The sequence below is a fragment of the Hemicordylus capensis genome, chromosome 3 (genome assembly GCF_027244095.1).
Source record: "Hemicordylus capensis ecotype Gifberg chromosome 3, rHemCap1.1.pri, whole genome shotgun sequence".
Taxonomy (NCBI): Eukaryota; Metazoa; Chordata; class Lepidosauria; order Squamata; family Cordylidae; genus Hemicordylus; species Hemicordylus capensis.
In genome coordinates, this window is record NC_069659.1 from 98,509,669 (window position 1) to 98,536,461 (window position 26,793).

The 26,793-nt window shown below is 43.7% G+C and overlaps 1 protein-coding gene across 2 annotated transcripts in view; it reads left to right on the forward strand.

Annotated features, from left to right (window-relative positions):
* Positions 1 to 11,152, forward strand: part of EFHC2 (EF-hand domain containing 2) — an 88,892-nt gene extending 77,740 nt beyond the window's left edge. For both annotated transcript variants that reach the window (XM_053313000.1, XM_053313001.1), the window contains 2 exons: positions 4,957 to 5,062; positions 10,903 to 11,152. In XM_053313000.1, coding sequence (XP_053168975.1) covers positions 4,957 to 5,062; positions 10,903 to 10,998 — 202 coding nt within the window. In that variant the 3' untranslated portion in view covers positions 10,999 to 11,152. The remainder of the gene's footprint in view (positions 1 to 4,956; positions 5,063 to 10,902) is intronic.
* The last annotated feature ends 15,641 nt before the right edge of the window (positions 11,153 to 26,793 follow it).

The following is a 26,793-nucleotide window of genomic DNA, read 5'->3' on the forward strand; positions in this document are numbered from 1 at the left end:
ATAATGCTGTGAGCCACCCCGAGCAGTAATGTACTGGAGGGGCAAGGTATAAATGTTTTAAATAAATAAATACTCAGACTATCAGCAGGGGTACACATAAAGGTAAAGCAAACAATGGATCTGCTCACCCAGGAGCAAGGACGTCTGCTACATCCAAACCTGCAGTTCTAAGGCTAATGGCATGGTGGATAAACATTAGACAACATTTTACTAAATGATCAAAAGGTGTTCACGAGAAAAAGCTACAGTGTGAAATGGAAACGATTCAGAGTGTATGCTAAGACGCACAGCTTCAAGGCCAAGGATGCTCCATAAGGGACATCTTATGTTACCTGATAGGGATGTGCAAAAAATTTCGGGCACAGATCGATCTGTGCCCGAAACGAGCAATTTTGGGTGATTCGGGGCCGAACCGATGCCCCCGATACTTTTCGGGGCTGAGCCGAATCACCCAAATTTCGGGGCCGAAATATTCGGGTGATTCGGCTCATGACCGGTTTTTTGGGAATTTTGAAGTTTTAGTGACTTTGGGGCAGTTCGGGGGCATAGCATGGGATCTGAGCAAAAAGAGTGGGGTGGGGTGGTAGTGCCTAATGGGTGCAGGCTACCACCCCAATTTCAGGGGGATTGGGCAAAGGGCTGATTTTTGGGGAATTTCTGAAGTTTTAGTGACTTTGGGGCAGTTTGGGGGCAGAAAGTGGATCTGCCCCAAAATAGTGGGGTGGGGTCATAGTGCCTAATGGGTGGAGGCTACCACCCCAATTTCAGGGGGATTGGGCAGAGGGCTGCTTTTTTGGGAATTTTTGAAGTTTTGGTGTCTTTGGGGCAGATTGGGGGCAGAAAGTGGATCTGCCCCAAAAGAGTGGGGTGGGCTGGTAGATAGTGCCTAATGGGTGGAGGCTACCACCCATCCCCAATTTCAGAGTGATTGGGCAGAGGGCTGAATTTTGGTGAATTTCTGAGGTTTTTCTTCATAAGGTGCAGTGTGCTAGATTGATCCATTCATCATATTCTTAGTAAATGAGAGTGTGAAAAAGTGAAAGTGGGGTCATGAGAGTTGTTTAATTGAAAAAAATCTCATTTGCTATCATAGAATGAGAATTCACACCTCAGAAAATAAGGGAATAACATCCCTTCAGAAAAACTTCTGAGGGGACGGGTGAAATTGGGGACGGGTGGTAGCCTCCACCCATTAGGCACTATCTACCAGCCCACCCCACTCTTTTGGGGCAGATCCACTTGCTGCCTCCAATCTGCCCCAAAGACACCAAAACTTCAAAACTTCCCCAAAAATCAGCCCTCTGCCCAATCCCCCTGAAATTGGGGTGGTAGCCTCCACCCATTAGGCACTACCACCCCACCCCACTATTCTGCCCCAGGCCCCACTTTCTGCCCCAATCTGCCCCAAAGACTGAAAACTTCAGAAATTCCCCAAAAATCAGTCCTTTGCCCAATCCCCCTGAAATTAGGGTGGTAGCCTGCACCCATTAGGCACTACCGCCCCACCCTACTCTTTTTGCCCAGATCCCATGCTATGCCCCCGAACTTCCCCAAAGTCACTAAAACTTCAAAAATTCCCCAAAAACCAGTCCTTTGCCCAATCCCCCTGAAATTGGGGTGGTAGCTTCCACCCATTGGGCACTACCACCCCACCCCAATATTTTGTCCCTGGGCCCCTTTTTCCCCCAAATCGATTCAGATTCGGATTAAATCCGAACCCGAACCGAATCAAGGGTGATTCGGGTGGCCCATATTCGGGCACAAAACAGAACAGGGGTGATTTGGTTCGGGTCCTGAACCGAATCACCAAAAATCCAAATTGCACACACCTAGGTAATGACATTTAAGGCAAGTGGCCTGGCAAACACCTCTCTGAGGGTTCATCATTTGGCAGCCATTTCTTCCTTCAATGGAGGGTGTAACGGGACAACTGTGTTCACTCACGATAGTAAAAGGTTTTTAAAGGTGGTTAAGAATTTGTACCCACTGATTTGGAGGCCCATAGATAGATGGAGTCTTTCTCTGGTCCTGTCAACTCTGACAGAAGGGCCATTCGAACCCATTACGACAGCTAAACTTAATATGGTTATGCTTAAGACAGTGTTTTTGATTTCCATTACTATGGCAAGAAGAGTGAGCAAGTTCATCGCTCTGTGTATTGATGAGCTGTTCACAAAGTTTCACGATGACAAAGTAGTTATGCGATTGGACCTGAAATTCAGGACAAAGATCATTTCTGACTTCCACATGAATCAGGATATTGTTCTACCTCCCTTTCCCCACAATCCTGAATCGCTACTGGAAAGAGCAATGCATAGCCTAGATGTATGATGTGCTCTTCTGTTGTATTTGTAGAGGACGTCTGCAATTAGAAAAACCAAAAGACTGTTAGTCACATATAAACTGAAACATGGAGGAAATCCAGTCTCTAGACAAAGGATCTTTCATTGGTTAGTGGAGGCTATTTATCTGGCCTACAAGATACAGAAGGTAGATCTGCCTAAAGCAGTAAAAGCCCACTTTATGAGGGCGTATGCATCCTCAGCAGCACACTTGTCTGAAATTAAGTTCAAAGATATTTGCATGGCTGCTACATGGGCATTGGAAGAAACATTTGTAAAGCATTCTTGTTGTTGTTGTTGTTGTTGATTCGATTTATAATGCTGTGAGCCGCCGCCCAATGCTGTGGATCTCTGCTCAGTAGCGGCAGCTAATTTTGGGAGGGGTGTACTCAAGTGAATTTTGCAGTAGCTGTATGCTCCCACCTCTAGGAGTGATGTAGCTTGTGAGTCACTCACTTTTTTGCAGTAGCTGTATGCTCCCACCTCTAGGAGTGTCGAATTTTGCAGTAGCTGTATGCTCCCACCTCTAGGAGTGATGTAGCTTATGAGTCACCCACTTTTTATGGATGTTATCGGATCATGAACCAGATAAACAGGTTGCTTACCTGTAACAGGTGATCTGGTAGTGACCCGGTAACATTTATAAAACCCTCCCATCCATCCCCACAACAGAAACTGCAAGCAATATGTTCCAAGTCCACACACTTAAAAGGAAAGGCTGAATTGGATCAGCCATCTAGAAACTAAACTATAAGGTGCCAAACCACCGATATGAGTAAGCGTGGGGCACGTGCAGTGGTGGTTGGTCAGTGCCGTGAGGAGCTAACGAATTTTGCCCAAAGTGTTCCACACTGGCGCAGAACCCCCCACTTTTTGTGAATGTTACTGGATCATTACCAGATCACCTGTTACAGATAAGCAACCTGTTTTAACTTGTGGATCTCTTTTTTGCATCAATGGACCTACACTTTTTTTTTTAACCAAGAACAGTGGTCATAAAATGGTTCCTGTCCCTGTACAGTTAGTAGGACACCTGGAGTGCCTGCCAGGTAGGAGTCAAGGGATAAAGCAAGGAGGGATGAGGAATGGTGTCAGTGTGTCCTGGCCCAGAGGGCAGGGGTATCTGATCTCAAGCAGCCGTCTGCATTGGGCTGCAGCTGCTCATCAGCAGGGCAAGCCATGAGCTCTTAATGGCTCCCACTGTTGGATATTCCTACCCTTGGGCCAGCAAAAAAAACCTTCACAGGCCAGATCCGGCCCTTATGTTGTGTAGGCCTGCTCTAAAGAATCAGCTGCCTGAACCAGCAGGCCAGTCCTCCATTTTGGCAATTAAACCAGAGGGACCATATTGTGTTAGCAGTTCAGCCGGTAGTGTAAAGGCAAGCAGAGATCCAGTTCAGGTGATTCAAGAAACCATGGTTCTACTGGTAGTGCACCAGGAAGATTGCACATGCAGATAACTTTCCTAGCTGCACTAGGACCCCATGTGCACTGGGCAGAGCAAATTTTGGTGATCTGCTCTGGTTCTAGAAGTACCCTATGTCATCCAAAATGTGTCCCTGAGGGTCATGCACCCTCAGGGACATATTTCTGGGTGACATAGGGTACTTCCAGAGCCAGAACAGATCATCAAAATTTGTTCCCTCACAGCCACAGTGGTAGCAAGGAAACTCTTCATCACACGAGCATGTCTTCCTTGTAGGCTACTCTGCTGCTCTGGATGCCAGCCACTGTATTGCATAGACTTACAGTTTTACATATATTTTTTCTGAAGTACCTGCCTTCTAGGAGATGTCTCTAATTCAAGAAACAAATGTGTTGGGGGTTTTTTTGCAAGGGGGAGTTGGAGTAGGGGATGAGGAACATAACATCCACTATTTGGAGGTGCAAATAACATGCTCTTGCAGTGGATGGATGCATAATCCCAGAAAGTTGATGAGGCTTATCCCTTGTTTGGACAAGGAGATAGGGAAATGAACACAGGCTCACTCCAGCTGTTTCTCCTTGCCTCAAGCAAGTGGACAGTGTTGACAACTTTTATGTTCTGGTGGGCAGGGGGGGAGTGAGTGAGTGTGTGTGTGATGTTCAAGTAACCATTTAAGTTAACAAAATAATATAATTTACAAAAATAAGACTTGATTTCCAGATCGCCTGACACTAGCTACACTTGAGTTGTAGATACAATTCAATGCATATTTCAAGCATTTTTTCTTGTTATTTAGTGTGAAACTAAACTGTGAACTACATTAGATCAGCTTTATTTTATCCCATACAATTTCCTAATTCTTCTAATGGAGATATGCTTGAACGAGCTTCTCATAAAGATTTTCATGATACTCCCAATATGATCTTCATCATGTAGAAAAGGTGAATGCACAGTACTGCAGGTATAAAAAGCAGGTGTCTAATTAACTATATGTATAATTAATCATCATAAAGTTAAGCTTTGTGCATGATAATACTATATAATGCAAATGGTTTCTTTCTTTCTTCATGGATTCATGTCCGCTTTAGTCTTGTAGTTTAAAAATAGTTATATATTCAATGTAGCCATTGTACTGTTGAGTAAAATAATTAACAATTTCCTGAAGATACATATGTAATCTACTTTTAGGTGTGAAGATTGCAAGGAACAGGTGAATTATAAAAAGTTGGTTGATGGGCTGAACTGGAGAGAACATCCAATTCCATCTTTCGAAACTATCTTGAAGCCTCTACAGGTAAACTAAAAATATTTTTGGCCAAAATAGCTATACAAAACTTTCAAGAACTTTAAAGTATCATCATAACAAGCAAGGGTATAGAAATGTTTATTAGAGGACAGCTGCAATTCACAAAAAGAGTAACCATTTTACTTTTGCAAATTCAGCAATTAAGAAGCCATACAGTTTCCACTTGAAATCTTCTCTGTATTTGCTACAGTGGTTCCCAAATAATTTGCTCTGAAAGGCAAACAGGAAGGACCATAAGACACAGTTAGTAAGACATACAATTGTACACACACAGGCGATTCACATGACCAGCCGAAACTGGGCTAAGGGAGCCCAGCCCGTTTCTGGCTGGTTGTGAGACCTGCCGGGAGCTGTGCAGCTCCTGGCCGTGGCACAGCAGTGAGCCCTCTTAAGTGGCCCACCACTTAATCCAGGTTTCAAGGGATTGTGTGTTGCCGCACCACAGGAACTCATGAGGAGCCCCCTCATGGGGAGGCTACAAAAAGTCTCCCCGCATCGGGAGGCTCCCCAAAATGCGCACTTGCGTGGGGAGAATGGGTCAAACCCACTCTCCCCGCAAACCCTCTGTAGGCTCTTCACACTGCTAGTGTGAAGAGCATCACAAGCTTCCGGCTTTATACCTGAACACTGAATATGTGAATATTATGACCAACACATATGACTCCCAACCTCATGTTTTGCTTGAAAGGAGAGACCGCTTGCAGGAGAGGAGAGGCAGGAGAGGTTACTTAAGTCTTTTTCTACCCACCAAGTCTCCTCTGCAGGAATACCCCAAGCCATTTTTGTCCAGCTAACTGGCTTCAAAACTGGAAATAAACTGAGTTGTGGGGAAAACAGCTGGGGCAAGGGACATTTTCTGGGGGAACCTTTTCAGAGAAAGTTGGACAGGAGAGGTACAGCTCCCCTACCTTTCATCTGCAGATTATCTTCTATAAATGCCTCTTTTGTCCCTCCATTCATGTTACCTCAGCAAACATGCACATGAGAAACCTCTTTTGCCAAGGTAAATGTGTAGTTCCATGGGGAGGTATTAGGAATTTCTGCTTTTATTCAGGGGCGTATCTAGGGTAGGGCAGGCAGGGCACGTGCCCCGGGCACCACTTGAAGGGGGCGCCATTTTAAAAAATTAAAAAAATAATAATAAATGGCCACTGAAAACAAAATGGCCACCACACATGCTCAAATGGCCTCTGTGAGGCCCTAGGCTATGTCAGGCCTCACAGAGGCCATTTGAGTATGCACGGTGGCCATTTTGTTTTCAGCGGCCATTAAAAAAATATTTTTAAAAATGGCCACTGCACATGCTCAAATGGTCCCTGCCCTCTAGAGGCCAGCAGGGGGAGGGGGAAGTTTTGCAGATCCCCGCCACAGCCTTTAGGAAGCCCCCTGAAGGGGCTACAGGTATTTTTTTTTAAATTAATATATATAAGTCACTGTACACATATTTAGTTTGGCACTATATACAGAGAATCAGGGCTTGTGAATACTGAGCTGAAGCTTATGAGCTAGGATTGTATTTATTTGCTGTTACTTTGCTTCTTGTGATAAGTGAGTTAAGTGAGTCTTAATAATATGGCTATTAATGGTGAGTTTGTCTTTGAATAAGTGTGAAATCCTTATTATTAAGGCCACTGGGAGTTTCTTGTTCTCTTTCTCTCATTTTAACTGTCTTTCTGAAAGACTAGAATATATTCCAAGCAGTGACACAGTTTACTCTGCATATCCTTTAATTATTTACAGAGTATCTGGGAAAAGTCAAATTCTCCATATATTTTTAAAACTTATGTAATAGTGATGCTACAATGCATAGTAGAGAATTAGACAGGCACTTCTGTTTAGTTTTCCAAGTACACCTCCACATAGTATTTGGGTATTTCATGAGCTCCAGCATACTGAAATTTGTAGTTTTCCAGCATTTTTTGGTCTGGCTACGTCCACTGCTAAATATTTTGTGAAAGATTAAAAGATTAACAAGCTTGACTTGTATTTTTGAGCTGATATTATGGTAAAGTCATCTGAAAGATGAGTGTCAGATGTTTGGATGGGGGCGCAATTTCAGTGCTTGCCCTAGGCACTATTTTCCCTAGATACGCCTCTGCTTTTATTAATTAGGAAGAAGGAGAATGCAGAAGATATGTGCTTTACGGTAGTTCACTGACAGTTTCTAAGGGTAATGGAAAATTAATGCTTTTAGGTCAAGTAGGCAGCTTGTCCATAACCTCATATAGATTTCGAAGGGATCATTTAAACAGTGGGCATGGCAGTGTGTCTTTCTCAGACCCCATTTGCCCACTAGGTGCACACAACAGCTTTTCATGCTGCCCAGATCCTGAGGATGAAAATTTCAGCTGTGAACCATATTATACACAGCACATAATTGAAAGTAGACAACCTTCCTGGCATGCTCTGATGATCTTTGAATGTGTATAAGTGCTGCAAGTTCCTTTGCTTATCCTGATAGCTGTCCTCCTATAGTTTCGATTTACTGGAATGAAATAATCAAGAAACCTGCCTTACAAAATAGTTTTGTTAGCAAGCCACAAATGCAAGCATGCAATGCAAGCATGCCCTTGTCCTGTTCCACTGGTATCATGGTGGAAGTTTTAAAAATGGAATTCAGCTGAATTGATTTTTGGAACATGACTTAGCAAATAAATCTCAGCATTGCCATTCCAGCTTCAGTATCAACTGCCTTTTTAAGGGTAGTTTGGCAGCATTTTAGACTAGCAGCTATGCATATCTGTTAATGAAGTGCAATTGCTTTATTGTGAGTTTTGACCTTTGGTGCAAAACAGTTTCCCCCTAAAGGTAAAGGCAATCTGTATTTCTTGTTGTCATTTCCCTTAATGTTTTAAATTGGGAGGGATTTGTTTTTCTTGTATGCATGCATGAAAAATTGTGAAATGTTTCAAGAGCTTCATAAGCTTCCTTTCCAAATTCCATGACCAGAGAGTTGGACTTCTTGTTTTTCAAGATATTGTTTAGGATTTTTCAGAACATTTATTTGTAATCCCTCTTGAGATTTAGGTTATCCCATGATCTTGTGCAGGACAACAGGACTAGATGTCATCAAACCCCATGCACCAAGGGTTGTAAGGCTATGTATCTAAGGGCCCATTTGTACATTATAGCTATCACTTATCTCTGCATTTTAAAATTCATGTTATATGAGAAGGGAACTTGTGCAGTCCCACAGATCAGTTTCCTTGAGGAGAGATTCTAGGTTTCAGAGCACACACTGCTTACAGAAGTTGATCTTTCTATGAGCTGTTAAATCCACAGGTGGCGGGAGAATATAACACATGACTTGGCCCTAAGAATGCTTTTGGTTAGGCACATTTTCCTATTAATTTTATCTAACCCTTGTAAAAGCTATTTAGCTTTTAAATTTAGGTGGTGGACATCATGGCATTTAATTGAATAAATTCCATAGCCTAACTTTGTAGTTTAAGAAGTACTTCCTTTTGGAGCTCTTGAAGGCAGTAAAAACATTTGCTGTAATCAAAACATAAATTTGTACTTCTATGTGGATAGAAGTTCACTTTCCATTAATTTTAAAACTGTAATATACTGAAGTTTGGTTCTTACTTCACAGTTTATACTAGTGAGAACTGGGAGAGGATCAAACTTTCATTTCCATCTGTTTGTTGAGAAAGAGACTATATAAATACACACAATCCATTTATAACTGATATAAGTTGCATATATTAGTAGTCAGATATGCAAGTACAAAATATCAAGTGAGAAGTGGCTGAGAAGTAAATTTCCAACATACTTTCTGTTGCATTACATCTGAATGCATATAGGTATTCAGTTTACCTGAAAATATTTTATTGTGATTTGGGAATTTGAATTATTTTGACTGCCGAAGATAATCTTGCTGAATACTTTTTAATGAAAAGGATACTGAAGGAAAATAAAATAAATAATGATACCAAGGAGAGAATGGAATTTTTAAACAATATCAATTATATTTTCTTCCCAGTAGTGATTTAAAATGAACTATTTATAGAATGTTTGATGATTACGCTTGACACACAGAAAATTCAGTCTGCATTCTTATTCAGTGGCTGAATCTACAAAAGTATTAATGTTTATTTAATCCATCTACTAGTTTCTAAACTAACAGGCCCCAGAAAATAAATCTTCTCATCACTGGATTGCGTGGGAGGAGGCAATGGCAAACCACTCCTGTATTCTACCATGAAAATCACATGGTTATGTGGTCATAAGGAGTCAACATTGACTCAACGGCACTATCTTTCCTTTATATGCCGTACTACTCTGATATCTCTTTCAAGAATACTGTACCCAAACTCACTTTTCCCCAGCTAGTAGAATATTATCAATGGAGTACACGAAGACATTTTTCTGGCTTTATGGAACTGAATTAGATTCCAAAATGGTGGTTTAGAACCCACCTATGGGATCACAGAAACCCTGTGGTTGTATCTTGAAGCTGCCAACAGAAGGCACTAGTGATAGTGAAGCACTTGATTCACAAAGAGTTTGGTGGGGTTTTTTAAGTTCAATGGGAATGTGTGATGGTACTTAAATTTGAATCATACTGGTTACTATGGAAAGCAGCAATCCATTATGAGCTGAGCCCAAATCTTCCTAAAGATGGAACCTAGCTGGTAATGGTTCATAGTCTGAACCATTATCTGCTGTCAGTCCACATACCTTTCTCAAAAATTACTCTTGTGAAGAAGGGGGGTAGCAGTAGGGAGGCCTGTTTTAAAAGGCTTTGGCAGCGGCAGAGACCTCATGTTTAAGTGAGGCTCTGTGGAGTGTCCATTGTTGCCTAAGAAACTGAATTTCCAGCAAGGCATTGATAACATAATTTCCCAGGATTCCTAGTAGGATCCCTCCGTTCTCCCAGGATAAGGTTTTGGAAAGTGGGGCAGTGGGGAGAACTGGAGGCATGTTTCCCTGAGTTTGGTTTTTCACAAAATTTCTTGGAAAACTTTAGGAACTCTGAGCTTTTTCTGGGAAAGTTTGGAAATACAAATACGACAAATATTTGTATTTGTGTGCTTTTCAACAAAAGTTCCCAAAGCGGTTTACATAGATATACATATATATTTTTAAATGGAAATCGCATGCTAATTATAAGGTGAGCTCCCCTTAGCTCACAATTTGTTCTACACTGTGATAAAACACTCTAGTCTGGACAACACTCTAGTCTTCCAGTCTGGATGGAACAGAAGCCCACCCACTTTCCCCATACCTTGTAGTTCAGTAACATCTGGGAGTCCAAGGTTGGAAACTCCTGCCTTAGAGAAAAGGGTTGTGAGGGAGTAATAGGAGATTAATAGACTACTCCGTGAGGCATCAAATTCAAACTAATTGTAAGTGATTCTTTTAAATTCCCCAGTGAGTTTTAAGCCTACTGAGGTTTGATCTTGCTTGCAACAGAAGCAATTTGTCATTCAACAGAAACTTCTATCATTTTTAAATTATTATCCAAATCTTAAAATTACACAATTTAATTACAGCAAATATAGGAAAAAACCTTACATGTATAAATATTCAAATAAAAATGAATAGCCATGAAACCTGCAAAAGGTGATCAAATGGTCTCAGAAGTCCTTGAAAATTACATACATTTTAAAACAAAATATATTATTGTTATAATGTTCTGTAAAGTCACTGTTCCATTTACAGGTGATTGCTGAAAGATACAAAGACAGAACCTCTTAACAGTATTTGATGCCATTTCTGGGTGCTTTCCAAATAAGTATGTTATGTAGTCTAACCTTGTTTCTCATTTCAGCACCCAGCTCTAAGCTTGTTTTGTTCTCTTCATTTTTTCTTTCCCCCCCCAGCATGATGATGAATGGAGTGGGCAGCCACCAACTCTCCCAGTGAAAAATATCAAATATTTACCACTAATAGAGGACGCCTTTGGCATCGAACAGTAGCAAAGCCTGTCATGGTTGCAAGGCTCCGTGAAATTCCAACTATCGCAGGGGAAGGGGACAAAGGGAGTTCTTGACTACAATAGATGGGGAACTCCTGAGTTAACCAGTGTCCATTCCACATACAGTAATTGAAAATAAAGGTATATGTAAATGACTTTTTAGTTGTGATATTGCATATAGTCTATTGGCGCTTGAAAGAGTTACAGAGGTATATGAATTGTATTTCTACACTAAAGTTGGGCAGTGGGGGGCGGGTGGGACTAACATTCTCCCCAAAAATCTATAACTGTGATTCTTTTATTTATTTTTAATAGTAATGTACAGTAATTCTCCAGAAAAAGGAAGTCACAGCATTAATCCATAAAAGGTATATTGTGTGGACTATGCTATTGTTTCCTGTCAGTTGCTTGTTGCTAGTGGCATTGCTAGGCCCCAACCCTGAGACAGCTCCTAGTCCTTAAAGAAATGCATAAAAGGGTAAATTTGACCTGGGATTGTCTCTTGCAGCATAACATGAAGTGAAAAAGATGTGTCTGGTGAAACTCTTAAAGGTACAGAAACATTTTTAGCTTTAGCAAATATTCCACACCTATAGGATTAGGGTAGAATGCTTAGAAGTCGGCTGATGTGGTTTGCTTGCAAGCCAGAGTTGCAGTAATAGCCATTTGCTAAAGCTTCTGTGGGAGATTTGGTGAGGCTGTTCACACGCCCAGGCTAGGGCAGCCCAGCCTGAGATAGGCTGCATGTGTGAAGTGCCAGGATCAAGCCTGATCAAGCCTGTGCCAAGCCCAAGTTTTTAATCTGGTGTTTAACCTATGGTTCGCTTAACCTCAGCCGGCAATCATCTGGGCGATCGTCACCAGCTTCCTCCTGTCCTGCCGCCATTTCTGGCAGTGAGCCAGGCAAAAAGGCAGCTGCCACACTCATGCCCTGGGATGCAGGAGGGGGGAAAGTCCTCCCACTCCTGGCTACAGCCTTAGCTGTGCCGCCGCTTGTGTGAGTGTGTGGCGTGGCAAAGGCACAGATGGACGCCACTTGCCTGCAGGGAAAGGCAGCAAGATCCTGCCTTCTTCCCAAGTCTGCCTGCCCTGCCAGCTGAGGTCGTGTGAAAGACCTCGGTGTCTCTTTTAAGATAATGGGTGGGATGGTCTTCAAGTATTTTCCACAATTCCAATGGAAGAATGTATATTCCTCAAAGTTTCCTACAAAGTAATTAGAAACAAAACACCAAGAAGAATGCCACAAGCACTAGAAAGAAATCCCATCCACTATAGAATACAGGGGTGGATTTTGTACATCCTCCATCCTGTCTCCTTAATGTACTTTTACACCAAAACATAGAGACAGCCAAGAAACCAAATCAGACTGGTATGCCAGTCTGACACAGGACTTGATGCAGTACTATCATGAATATATACAGCTCTAGATCCTCCCAAGTGTATATATGGGTGAGAGTATTGCTTGTTTGAACCCCATGTTAGAGAAAGACAGGAATGGTTTCAAACAAGCAGCCCCCCCTCCCACAACATACACATACACACACGAAAGTTAAGGTGGCATTATCGTGTGTGAGAAAATTGTCCTATGATAGTTCCTGGATGTTTGCCATGCTCTATCTCCATTCCCACCAAGTTCAGAATCATACATTTTATCTGCACAAGTTTAGTTGTACACTGGGCAGTGGATACACAATCCTACAGCTTTGGGGATCATAGCAATGCAGAGGACAGGATTGCACCATTGTGGCTACAGTGACATCTTGTGCAAGGCATGACTGCCCTACTGGGATGTATTTTGATGTAAAAGCAGGTCACATTTATTTTGAGAAGAAGTGTTGTACAGACAGAGGCTTAGTTGTCTTTGAGGTAGCAAACTTGTGCTGGGGTATTTACCCCAGATGCAGGTGGATGCTCACATGCACTTGCATACAATATATTTATTTTATATTTAGCATATTTTTATACCACCCACAACCTGCGTCTCTGGGTGGTTTATAGTTAAAAACATTTAAACATCAATGAAACAATTAAAACCATTTAAACATTAAAATAGTAAACATTAAAATCATTTTAAAACCCACCATTAAAATAGTAAAACTATAAATCTAATTAAAAGCCTGGGTGAATAAATATGCCTTCAGTGCATGTTTTAAAATTGCCAGAAATTGGGAAGTTCTTATTTCAACAGGGATCGCATTCCAAAGTCCATGGGCAGCAACAGAGAAGGCCTGTTCCCGGGTAGCCGCCAAACGAGTTGGTGGCAACCGGAGAAGACGAACCTCTCCAGATTATGTCAACAGGTGTGGGGCTCATGGTGAAGAAGACATTCTCTTAAATTCCCAGGGCCTAGGCTGTTTAGGGCTTTATAGGGAATAACCAGCACCTTGTATTTTCCCCAGAAACGTATCAGTGGCCAGTGTAATTCTTTCAACACAGGAAACCTCCTATGGTACCTCCTAGATGACCCTGAGACCAACCTGGCTGCCGCATTCTGAACCAACTGCAGTTTCCAGACTACATGCAAAGGCAGTCCCACATAGAATGTATTGTAATCCAGCCTAGAGATTACCAGCATATGTACCACCATTTTGCGGTTGTTCATCTCAAGAAATTGACATAACTAGAGTATCAGCTGAAGCTGATAAAAAGTACCCCTGGCCACCACCTCAACCTGGAACACAAGGGAGAGGTTTGGGAAGCACCCCCAGACTGTGTATCTGTTCCTTCCAGGGGAACATGACCCCATCCAGACCTGGCAGGTCAAAATCATCTCCCAAGTTCTGACCCCACATAATACATAAGTACCTCCGTCTTATCTGGATTCAGCCTCAGTTTGTTATCACATATCCAGCCCATTACTGCCGCCAGGTAAGGCATTTAGGGAGGTTATGCCCTCTTCTGATGATGTTGACATGGAGGAATAGATTTGGGTGTCATCAGCATATTGATAACATCCCACACCAAATCTCCTGATGATCTCTCCCAGTGGTTTCATGTAAATGTTAAACAATATCGGAGACAGTATGGAGTCCTGAGGGACACCATATGAAAGTTTAGATTTGGAATAACAGTCTCCAAGGAATACCATCTGGAATCTGCCTGTGAGGTATGAGTCTCACCCCCAACCCCCTCAGACGTTCCAGAAGGATACTATGGTCAATAGTAATGAAGGCTGCCAAGAGATCCAAGAGGACCAACAGAGTCACACTCCATCTGTCAATTCCCAATTGGAGATCAACCATCAGACTGACCAAGGCAGTCTCCACCCCATAGCCTGCCCAAAAGCCAGTTTGAAATGGGTCTAGATAATCATTTTCCTCCAAGACTGCTTGGAGCTGGGGGGCCACCATCCTCTCAATCACCTTGCTGAGCCATAGAAGGTTGGAGGCAGACCAGTAGTTGCATAACTCTGAGGGATCCAAGGCAGGCTTCTTCAGAAGTGGTCTAATAATTGCCCCCTTAAGACAAGGAGGCATCCTGCCCTCCCTCAAAGATGCATTTATAATTGCAACCAGGCCCTCTACAACAGCCTCCCTGCCAGATAGTATAAGCCACAGTTTCTCAACCAGCGGTTCCTGGACCACTGCCGGTCCGTGAAGGGTTGAGTGCCGGTCCCTGACTGGGAGTCACACACACACACCCAACAACTGCAATCAAGGCACTCACATCCTCAATTTTGCACATGGCATGGAAAAGGGAGAGGAGGAGTATCATGGAGACGCGGGACCCTGCTTCCGCCTTGCCTCCACGTGCTGCTGAGATCTTCCTACAGCTGTCTTATTCCCTATCTTTACAGCTTCAAACCGTATGCGGCGTGGGAGCATCGAAGAAAAGGTATGGCAGTGGGTGCCACCTGAAGGGCTGCTGGTTCTTACATGCTTATTATATGCAGCCAAAGGTTGTTTGATTGAAACCCAGCTGCCTGTTTTGGCCGAGGCGCCTTGAGAGGGAACGCTGTTTCCCTCTTGCATCGGTGGGGCGTTGTGGTCCCTTGGCCCCCTGTAACCCCCTGGTCTGCAACGCCGGTGGAAGACAGCTGTCCCCTTTGTGACCTTGCCGGGTGGGGGGAGACAACCTCTGGCCAGGATCATGCTGTGGTGAGGGCTAAGCGGCGGAGGAAGGGAGGAGGGCCGCCTCGGCTTGGGCTTTGAAGAAAGGGAGTGCAGGTGGACCTTCCGCAGGGGAGGGGGAGCAAGTACGCGTACCAAGGAGGGCTAAGTGGCGGAGGGAGGCAGCGTGGTGTGGGGGAGAGGCAAGATACCATTTTCTGCATTCATGCAAAAGGGTCATTGGATGAATGGCACTGGAATGAAGTGATCCTGGGGATTTGATGCCCAGCACGGTTCGTGTCCGATCCCAACTGATTTAAAACCAGCTGCCTGTTGCAGCCAAGGCACTTTGAGAGGGAATGCCATTGTGGTCCCTCGGCCCCCTATAACCACCGTGGTCTGCACCGCCGGTGGAAGATGGCGGCCCCCTTTATGACCTCGCCGGGTGTGGGGGAGACAACCTCTGGCCAGGATCATGCCGCGGTGAGGGCTAAGTGGTGGAGGGAGGGAGGAGGGCTGCCTTGGCTCACCTCGCAGCGACGCACGGGCAGCATGTGGGACCACATGAGCTGTGTGGCCCCAAAGGCAGGCTGGTGTGATTGGCACACACAAGGGAGTTGGGAGGGGGGCACAGAAGCGCGTGCTGCGAGAGAGGATGGGGAAACACCTGCTATACTTTGGTGCGCAAGCACAGCGGCAGCAGCTCTTGGACCCAGGCGACCTTCCTAGCGCGGTCCGGTGCACCATTGCCTCACCCACCCTGAACAGTGCCTCATCTCCCCAGCGAGGAAGACGAGGCATCCACCACTACAACACCCTGCGTACCCTGCCATCTCAGAATTGCCCCCTTCCCTTTAACACCAGGTCCCCACTGCTCTTCTTCACGTTTTCTTTCACCATTTTTAAAAAAAAAATTCCCAGTACCTGCCACGGAACTGTTTTTAAGGAGTTTTGGAGGAGCTGTGTGGGTTTCATTAGGTCTGCCTCACAAAGTGCACATCTAAGAGGAGGATCCAGATCAAGCCAAGTGATCATGACCAAGCAGCATTGACATAAATGAGAGATGACTAAATTAATTTCAGTGGGTGGTCCTGACTAATGTGGTCTGGATCCGACCCTGCGACTACACAACTCCTGCTAAAACTCCACCTCCATCATGAGAGGGTTAAACTGTAGACTTCAGGCTCTACTGACAACTTGCCCAGCTCTCCTCTCCTCACCTCCTTTTTGCTTTGCTTGACATCCAGCCTGATGAAGAGTTTTGGGGAATTCAAAAACTTGCTTGTGTGTTATTATCGTTGGCCCCATGTAGCTTTTGAATTTTTCTAATGGCCCAACATCCCCTCTCCATTGAGTAATAACAAGCACCCCCACCCCGCACATACTGAAGACATACTGGAGACATATTTGTTCACCCAGGCTTTTAGATTCAGGGGCATTTGGCCATTATGGCTGGGGGTTATGGGAGTTTAAGTCCACCATCATCTGGGGACCCAAGGTTGAGAACCCCTAATATTCCATGTTTGCAAAAGATTCCAAATTTAATGATTTTAATGCTTATATTATTTTAATTGTAAACTGCCCAGAGATGCAAGCTTTGGGCAGTATCGAAGTCTGTTAGACAGATAGACAGATAGACTTAAACTTTAAACCCCTTTACTAACTGCTGGTCTGGGAAATTGCGCATGAAGAATGTAGCGGTCCTTGAAACTCTGCATAAAGAATTTAGAGGTCCTTGACTCCAAAAAGGTTGAGAAACACTGGTATAAGCCATGTTAGGCAAGGATCAGGAGGACAGGTGGTAGGCCACATCATTCCAAGCAACTTGGCCACTTCTTCACAAGTCACAAACTGAAACTGACCCAGAGTCATCACATAAGAGCAGCTGCTGGACACCTCAGCATCAGACACTGTAACAATTGTGGAGTTTGAATCCAAGTCGGCCCGAATATGAGAGATTTTGTCCACAAAAAACCCTCAAAAATGTCACAGTGAGTAATTGTTGGTTCCAAATACTGGCTCAAGGGGGAAGGGATGCACACTAGCCCCTTCATGACCGTGAACAACTTTGCTGGATGTGAACTTGCAGACGTGATATGGGCAGAAAAGAACCATTTCTTTGCCACACATATAACCTGAGCATAGATCTTCAATTGTGCTCTATGTAATCTGTCAGATTCTAGTCGAGTCTTCCTCCACTTGCACTCTAATCTACTGTGCTGCTTCAACCCCTGTAGTTGCTCTGTATACCAAGGGGCCAGTTTCAAAGCGGCTTGGAGAGGACGCTTAGGAGCAATAATATTCACTGCCCTGGTGAGTTGATTGTTCCAATTCTCTGCCAGAGTGTTGACAGGGTCACCGGCAGAGCCAACACTAAATCCCTCCAAGGCTTCTCAGAATCCTATTGGATCCAATAACCTTCTTGGGTGGATCATCCTAATGGGACCCTCACCCCTGTGGAGGTGAGACACAGTCAAAAATCCAACCTTAACCAGATGGTGGTCCATCCATGACAATGGGGAAATCATAGGAGTCCCCATCCTATGATTACATGTACCTACACATGCGTAGACACCGAAAACCAGCATGTTTTGGGAAAGACAAGGCTAGAACCCTTCTTCCTGGTATGCCAGTTTTCTGTGTTGAAAACTGACAGGAAATTTATACAAAGGAGCATTCAATCATGTGAGCTGAAGTGGCACAGCCCAGGCACAGGGTATGACCTCAGGGAAAACCTGATGTCACCAAACAATGCTATTATGTTATTCATCATAATAGCTCCACCTCATCCCACATCTCGGTTGTTGTAATGCCTGTGAGTGCCCCCACTAAGGCCTAGTTTAGCAAACAGCAGATAAAATAACACAATTTCCTGGATCATACCAGTTCAAATGCAGATGGAGGATTAAAAGGCTGAATGCTTCCTTAATGGGGCGGGGGGGGGGAGGAACACCACAAACCCCTATAATATCAGTCTTTGCGAGAAAATGATCTGAAGTATGCAATCCTGCAACAAAGAATTGGAACTGACATAATGTTCCTTCAACATTGGCATCTGAATGTGTGTGTGTGTGTGTGTGTGTGTGTGTGTTTAAATTTAAAAACAAAACATAGCTTCAAGTATGTATGTATGTATGTATGTATGTATGTATGTATGTATGTATGTATGTATTGCATTTCTATATGGCCAAATTATAAAATCTCATTGTGGCATACAAAAATGTGTATCTCATTCCTTGTAAAAGATATCTAATTGATAAGGGAAGTCCCTAATGACCTTGGGGATGTTTTCTCTGCTCCAAATATGGTTTCATTCTCTTTGGTATTTCTTTTTGTCTTGCCTAAGTTTTGAATGTTTGTGGTGATCATAAGTATTTTTTTATATCAATAACAAAACATAAATTCACATACAAAACTAACATATTAGGATGCGCTGAAACTCCTTGATATATTTTTTTTCTGTGTGCAAGGATTTATTTATTTATTTAATAGCGAGGACCACTCAAATCGTATTATTCCCCCACCTCACTCTGGAGTGGTACAGTTCAGAAACACGTTTGCCATCTCATCTATTGTTTTTGTGAACTAGTGGTAGCATCAGCTGTAGGTCATCTTGTTTCAACCCACAGTACTTGTGAAATGACAGAATCATGAAATTGTGTCAGTACAGTGGACCTCATCTTATGCCCTGTTTTGTGTTGGAAGGATATAGGATTTAAACCATCAGTCACTTCTAACATGACTTCATACTTGCAATGTACTACCAATTCAAATAACAGCAAAAGCAACTCTTCCCCTTATAACTCTGTGTTCTGCCACCAGCCCCTCCCTGCTCACCTGGCCAGCTACAGGTATCTCAGAAGTGGTGGCCAAACTCCAGCACAATGCCCCACTGGATAGTCAAGCAGGAGGGATGCACAGCACAGGCTGGAAGGGCAAGCCGTAGTTTCCTGGCTGGCAGGAGCAAATGAGAATGGCAGGACTCTCTGTGTGGCTGGATTATGTCAGCCAGCTGCAAGCCAAAGACAGAGCTGAACAGATGTCAGCAATGTGGGGAAGTGGGTAGATGGGGAAGCAGGGAGGAGATGGGAACAATGGAATGCAGAAGGGAAACATAAGTGGGTCAAAGGAAGGCAACAACTCCGTGGAAAAACCAATAAAGGCAGAAGGAGGGTGGAAGGGCAGAACTTCAAGGGGATGTGCCTCATTGTTTAAACAGGTGATGGCCAATGATGAGGCAGGCAGAGCTGAGAGCGAGTCTGGGTCCTTTGTGGAGAGGCCAGACTGCATGGGGCAAGGACACCTGGCAGGGAGGACAATGGCTGAAAGACTCCACTCCTGTTCTGAAATGCCATGAAGTTATGATTTGCATTCTCCCCCACCGCCACCAACATTTATTTCCCGCTCTTCCTCCAAGGAGCTCAGAGCAGTGTACATGGTTATTTTTTATCCTCACAAAAACCCTGTGTTGTAGGTTACACTGAGAGATACATGACTGGCCCAGAGTCACCCAATGAGTTTCATGGTTGAATGGGGATTTGAACTCAGGTCTTCCTGGTCCTAGTCCAACACTCTAACCACTCTGCTATGCTGCTCTATCCCATGTGTCTGAAATGTCTTGCTCTACAAAGACAAAAGGCTGCCTAAGATCCATTTTGATTTTAGTGGCTGACATAAGGAAAATTGAGAGTAGCCTCTTTGAAATTAAAATGACATGTTAGGCATTCTTTTAATATATAGGGGACATCTTCGAGTAATTTCCCTCATGTCAGCCAGTGACTTAAGTTTAGTATAAATACATTATATTAATAGGAAGATGGTAATGAAGTGTGTGTGTACGCACACACATGTGCAACATGTTATCCATCTTTCCTGTAGTTTATTCACAGTATAAACACACAATTAGCAATTAAATTCCCATTAGGGGATTACACTGGTAACAGTGATAAACTATAACTATGCCACTTTAACTAACCCAAACAATATAGGAAGTATGTAATTTAGAGATAATATCCCCATTAGTAGAGTTTATGACTCAATAAACAGCTCCCACAAGTTAATAAATGCCAAAGCCATAAACACCAGGACTATTAATGCAGCAAGATTTCAATCGCTCCTCCTTTTGTTGGTGGTCTCGATACACCAAGGAGAAATGCTATCTCAGGAAAAACATTTATGTTGGCTATATAAATATCAATGAATTCTTCAGACCCATCTGGAGATATCCTATCTTCTCTATGAGCCAGGTGGTCTGGAAACAATGATTCAGTCTGCTTTGGACTGCAGGTGATATATATATATATTTAAAAATCTGAAAGTGGTCAAAGAATCTATTTATGTGGGTGGCAACTTCACTTTTTCTCCTGGTAAATTGTGGCATTAGGGTTCGGTCTGTGGATGTGATGTAATTTAAATAGTGCCATAGCTTTTAAATAATTACGGATAAGATAATATGTGAATTTATATATTTGCTTTTAAGTTCTCAACTGTCAGCTCCCCCACCATACCCCGCTTTTACAGAGCAATGAATCCTTGGTTGGCGTGTGGACATCAGTGACAATCTGAAGGTTAATACAGACAAATCCTTTATAGCAAGAATGAATTGTATGGAACAGGATTAGGGTGATTAATGGAGTCAACTGAAAAGAAATTCATCCTCTGATCGGAAAAAACCCTCACCCCAATTTAGATAATATATATCTTATAATATGCCATGACTTCACTCTTCTAAGCACTCAGCTGTTTAAGAACATAATTGTGCCTACACTCTCTCTTGCAGAAATACACTCACAATGTTGTTATGCTTGACTTGCTGCTCATGCAAAAGAGTTGAGAGTCCAATAGCTCTAATTTTATATGCACCAAAAAATCTTGATCTGCATAGTCTCCTTCAATCTCTTTCACCAACAAACACAGTGCATTACTTAACACCACAGTTTGTGATTGGTTTTCCATTTTGGCATAGCTTATTTCCCAGAAAGAGGTGCCTTCTTTTAAATGGCTATTGAGATTCATGTTTTTGACCTCTGGGGCTTCCACGGCCTTTAGAGTATTCTTATCTTTGCCATGGAGATTGCTCGTTTAGCAGCCAAAGGATTAACTACCTTATAACCCATCCACCCAGAAATAACATCTTTTCCAATATCTTTTCCCCATCTGGAAGTGTGATTTGATGTACAAAGTTACGTTTGATTTTATTTAACTCCTTTTCTGTTCAGACTCTTTGGGGTTTCTGTTCTGAGAACATAAAGCACAGCATAACTTTGTACTGGGATATTATGCAAATACATTTGAATACTTCACATATATACCGTTGACTGGTGTTTTAAATACTGCTCAACAGCTTCAGAAACACACCACTCAAAAGGTCCCAAAGCAAACAATGCATTCAACACATACTGAGATAAACTCATTGACTCTATCTCAATGATAAATTGAGGAGAAGAAGCCCATCTGGAGAACTGGCAAAAGCTCAGGAGAGGAAAGGAGAAAGGGAGGAAAGGAGAGGAAAGAAGTTTGGGCTTGAGAAGAATGAGTTAATCTGGAAACTGGCAGAAGACAGGGAGAGGAAAGGCAAGGAAGCCAAGTAAGTTTGAAGCTGAAGGAAGGGCAGAGCTGGTCAGGAGAACTGGCAGAAGACCAAGAGAGGCTGTGACTGGAACTTGAATGAGTTCAGGTGGAGAAAGGCAGCACAAGCCAGTCCAGAGATCCAATAAGGCAAGAAGTGGAGGGAGAACAGCAAGAGGAATGGAATGGTTAAAAGCAGCAGCAAGACCAACTAAAAGAAATGGCTTCTTTGGCTCTACAGGGAGAGCTGGCTAACAGCTCTTCCAGTGTAAGGGTGTCCAAGGACTGGATTATGCAAATAGTGGGGGGAATGCTGGGAACCAAGGAATTGAATCAGGAGAGAATGACTGCTCCAAAGTTAAAGGGTTTCAGACTGATGGTGACAACAAAGGAAAAGCACGTGGCTTGGTCACTCATGCCAAAATGGACACTCTGCAGGTACACTTGGCTGGAAAAAGTGACTAGAGGTTATCTCTCTTGGGCTTTGCCCTGTGCTCCGTGCAGGAAAGCACTTTCTAGAGAGTGCTGTCCTAGTGCAGGCATAATGCCATCATGTTGTTTATGCCCCCTACAGACCCTCTGTATAAAGGACATTTCTGGTAAGGGTGTGTGAACCGGCTTGAAATTAAGTCAGTTCAAACTTGAGCCGGTTTGGTTCGAAGGCTGGACCTCGGACTGAACTGGGTCTGGTTTGGTCCGAAGTAGAGCCAAACCACTCGGGCTAGGCTTGAGGGTAGCTTCCCTAGGTGTAGCTGGTTTGAAATTGAAGTATTCACCATTGATGTTGCTGGCAGCTGGAGTGGCTGCAGGGGGCTTTGGCAGCTCCCTTTACCCCACCAGCCTCCCCGCAAGTGTCCCTAGCTGCTTTCTCCCTGGCTTGGACCCGTTCTGGTCTGTCTCAGGCCTCTGCATGGGTGTGGAGATCTCTTTTTTTTAACTTCTGCACATGTGCATGGGTCATTTGTATGACCATTCAAATTGTGGTCACTCAAATGGCCTGTGCGCATGCACTAAGGTGAAAAAAAGGCCTCCATGCACATGCAGAGGGCCGAGATGGGCCTGAGCCAGGCAAAAGCTGGCCAGGGACACCTGCTAACTTGGCATACCCCTGCTAACTGGGCAAAGAGGCACCTTTTAATGCGGAGATCCCCTTTATTTAGCGGGGGAGAGTAACTGGCCCTATCCACCCCCAGCACAGTATCTCCAGTGACTGTTGCTGGTGTCTATCTTGTGTTTCTTTTTAGAATGTGAGCCCTTTGGGGACAGGGAGCCATCTTATTTATTTATTATTTCTCTGTGTAAATCGCCCTGAGCCATTTTTGGAAGGGCAGTATAGAAATTGAATAAATAAATAAAACAAATACCAGTGGGGGTAGAGGTAGCTGCCACAGCCCTCCCCACCACAGCTGCCTCCTGCACCACCGGCGCCAACTGCAATTTTCAAACAGCTACATCTAGGGAAGCCCATAACACATGGGGATGGCCAACTAGCAATTTACAAACCATCTGCAACCCAGGAACAGAATTATAGCTGGCTTCTGGCAGAGTTAATGGAACTGCCCTGGGGTGTTTGATCAACACCCCAATGTTCGGGCTTTGTGGGGGAATTAACTCTTTAAGGGGGTCAGTTCCACCAGTTTTAATTTGTGCAAACATTTGGACTCAAGGAATGACTGGACTGAGACAAGGTTATAGTTTCAAAATAAAAAGAAGATTTTTATTGTAGGAGGGGGTACAGAAAAGACAATTATGTGGTTAAAGCAATATTACTATCAAAAATACATTTCTAAATGAACCAACAACAATGAGGCATTTTAGCTTAAAGTCCAAATTGTGTAAGTTCCCAGGCAAGCAAGAGAAAGGAGAGGGTTGGATTTAAGAACAGGGAGCAGAGAGAGATTTTAGGCCCAAGGAGGGGGCAAAGGTTCACCTGATCTGGACGATGAGACCCCAGGGCTTCTGGAAGGACTGCAGAGTCTCGCTTTTCAGTGTGGTTGGAAGTAGGAGGGTTGCAGAGATTAAATAGATGGAGAGGTGCCCTTGAGAAGGGTACCTCCATGGGGCCAGCTTCCTATGGCGGCTAGGCAAGCTGGATGGATCAGCAGAAGGACCGATCCAGAGGGCTTTAGGTCCAGAGGGTGGCACAAAAAACTGGACACTCTCAGTTGTGATGGCAGGTAGACAGCAGATAATCCAAGCTGCTAGTGATTTCAAGCTCTTTGCAGGTTGTGAGAGGGCAAGTGCTCAATGGAGTTCCAAGTGTAAAGCACAAGGGGGCACTGGTTGGAGTCCCCAATGAATGGCACAGGGGAACACGAAGATCGTAGGGAGTGTCTGATAGAGTCCCAAGTGAGAAGCACAAGGGAGCACACTGAATGATGGAACTGGGAATACTTATACCCCAATTCCTAGCCTGGGGCAGGATTCCTTCTGCCCTTGCTGTCTGATTATAAGTGCCAGGCTGGACCTGCATGGAATGCATTGTTGCTGATCTTTCTTCCTGAGTGTACAATGTGAGAATTGCCCAGATATGCCAGGCTTTTGTCATGAAAACAGAGTATGCAGGTGTGCTGAGTATCTGTGCCTAGACAGGTTCTCCAGTAATCCTATCAATAATTTTCAGTAGATACAACTCTAAGTCAGTTACTGCAGAGCCTATAGTAGAGGTGCCCAGCAACCCCTCTTGTACAATTGAATTGGATCATTTTCAGTTTGTTACTTCTGACGATGTGTACAAACTGCTTCAGACTGTATGCCCTAACATCTGCTCTCTTCACCCTTGCCCAACTTGACTTATTTCATCTGATAGTCATATTATCAGAGAGGGTCTGGTAAATATAATAAATGCTTCTCTGAGGGAAGGCAGAATGCCTCCTTGTCTTAAAGAGGATATTATTAGACCTGGTTTAAAGAAACCTGCATTGGATCCCTCAGAGTTAGCTAATTACAGACCTGTTGCTAATCTCCCTTGGTGTTGGACAAGGTAATTGAGTGAGTGGTTACTTCTCAGCTCCAGGCAGTTTTGGATGACACAGACTATTTAGATCTTTTCCAGACTGGCTTTCGGGTGGGCTATGGGGTTGGGACTGCCTTGGTCGGCCTGATTGATGATATCCAATTGGCAATCGACAGAGTGTGACTCTGATGATCCTTTTGGATCTCTCGGCTGCTTTCAATACCATTGTCCATGGTATCCTCCTTGCAGGAGGTGGGATTGGGTGGCACTGTTATATAGTGGTTCCATTCTTACCTCTCACTTGGATGATGTCACTTGGAGACTGTTGCCCTGGAAAGTGAGAGCTACAGTGTGGATATGGAGCTAAGGCTCCATACTGTCTCCAATGCTTTTTAACATCTACATGAAACCACTGGGAGAGAGTGTCAGGAAGTTTGGTCTGGGATGCTATCAATATGCTGACAACACCCAGATCTAGTTCTCCAGACCAACTACATCAGGAAATGGCATGACTCCCCTAGGTGCTTGCCTGGAGGTGATATTGGGCTGGATGAGGGATAATAGGCTGAAGCTGAATCCAAACAAGACGGAGGTACTGTCTGTAGGGGGTCGGGATCCGAGAGATGGTTTAGATCTGCCTGTTCTGGATGGGGTTACAATCCCCCTAAAAGATCAGATTCGTAGTCTGAGAGCTCCTGGATCCCAAAGTCTCCCTGGTTTCTCAGGTTGAGGCTCTGGCCAGGAGTGCTTTTTATCAGCTTCAGCTGATACGTCCATTTCTGGAGACAAATGACCTTAAAACGGTGGTACACATGCTGGTAACCTCTAGGCTTGACTACTGTAATGCACTCTATGTGGGGCTGCCTTTGTTCATAGTTTGGAAACTGCAATCTACACAGAATGAGGTAGCCAGATTGGTTTTATATGGCCAGAATGGACCATATAACACCGAATCTAAAAGAACTGCACTGGCTGCCAATATGTTTCCGAACGAAATACAAAGTACTGGTTATTACCTACAAAGCCCTTAATGGCTTAGGTCCAGGGTATTTAATATAGCGCCTTCTCTGTCATGAACCCTGTCGCCTATTAAGATTATCTAGAGAGGTCCGGCTGCAGTTGCCGCCAACTCGTTTGGTGGTGACTCCGGACTGGGTCTTCTCTGTAGCTGCCCCAGTGCTTTGGAACGCTCTCCCTGCTGAAATAAGAGCATCTCCTTCTGTTTGTTTTTAGGAGGACCCTGAAGACATACCTATTTTCCCAGGCCTTCAACTGAGATCAAATTTTAAATTTTAATGTGTGTTTTTATAGATAATGATAATTGTGAATGTTTTATATTATGTTTTAATTCTGTACACTGCCTAGTGATTTCTATACTAGGCGGTATATAAATTCAATCAATCAAATAAATAAATGTCACTAACTCATCTTTTTTGTGATGGGGAGACCATTGCTTCACTACCTTATCTACTTTTCTTCCTGCTCGGTTAATTGGCTCGTTAGGCTGCTGTTATCTCCTGCCAAAGGAGAGGGGAGTGAGGCAGTTCACTCTAAGTGAAGAGTGGCCTTGGTCAAAAGTTAACCTTAGTTAGTTAACTTCTGGGGTCTGCTTAGATAGGGCTCCCGCATAGGGAGGGGGCATACATCTAATCCCTGTTCCAATCTGCTTTGTTTGAAGCCAAATCTAGGGGCGACTAGCCCATTGCCAACTAAGTGATCTGTCCCCATGTGTACCATAGAGAACTCACATTGCTGTTAAAGCTCCTGAGCATATCCAAAGTGTAATCTCCAAGCCTGGAAATGGAACTGCAAACAGGAAGGCTCCTGGGAGCCGGGCAGAATAAGCACAGATAGCAAATTTTAATCCAGCTATGATAAAAAGTCAACGAGCCTTTAAAAATAAAAAGAGTCGACACAACTTCTCACTGTAAAGTTTCATGCTGTGAGCAGAACTAAGTGCCATTAACAGACTGCAAACTGATATTCTTTCTCTGCCCTCTCAGCGGAATTCCTTCTGTATATAATGCAAAAATATAGTAAAAGCTGCAGGATAAGACACTGAGATGCTTTTTAGAACTACCAGTTATTATTTGAATATTGCTAACAGATAGTATAATCCACAGTGTAATTGCAAGCTCAAGGAAGAGCACTAGCATTTCGAGAGGTCACTTATTGAATATAATCCTGCACCTGCCAAAAGAAGTTGGAACACGGTTTTGGAGGG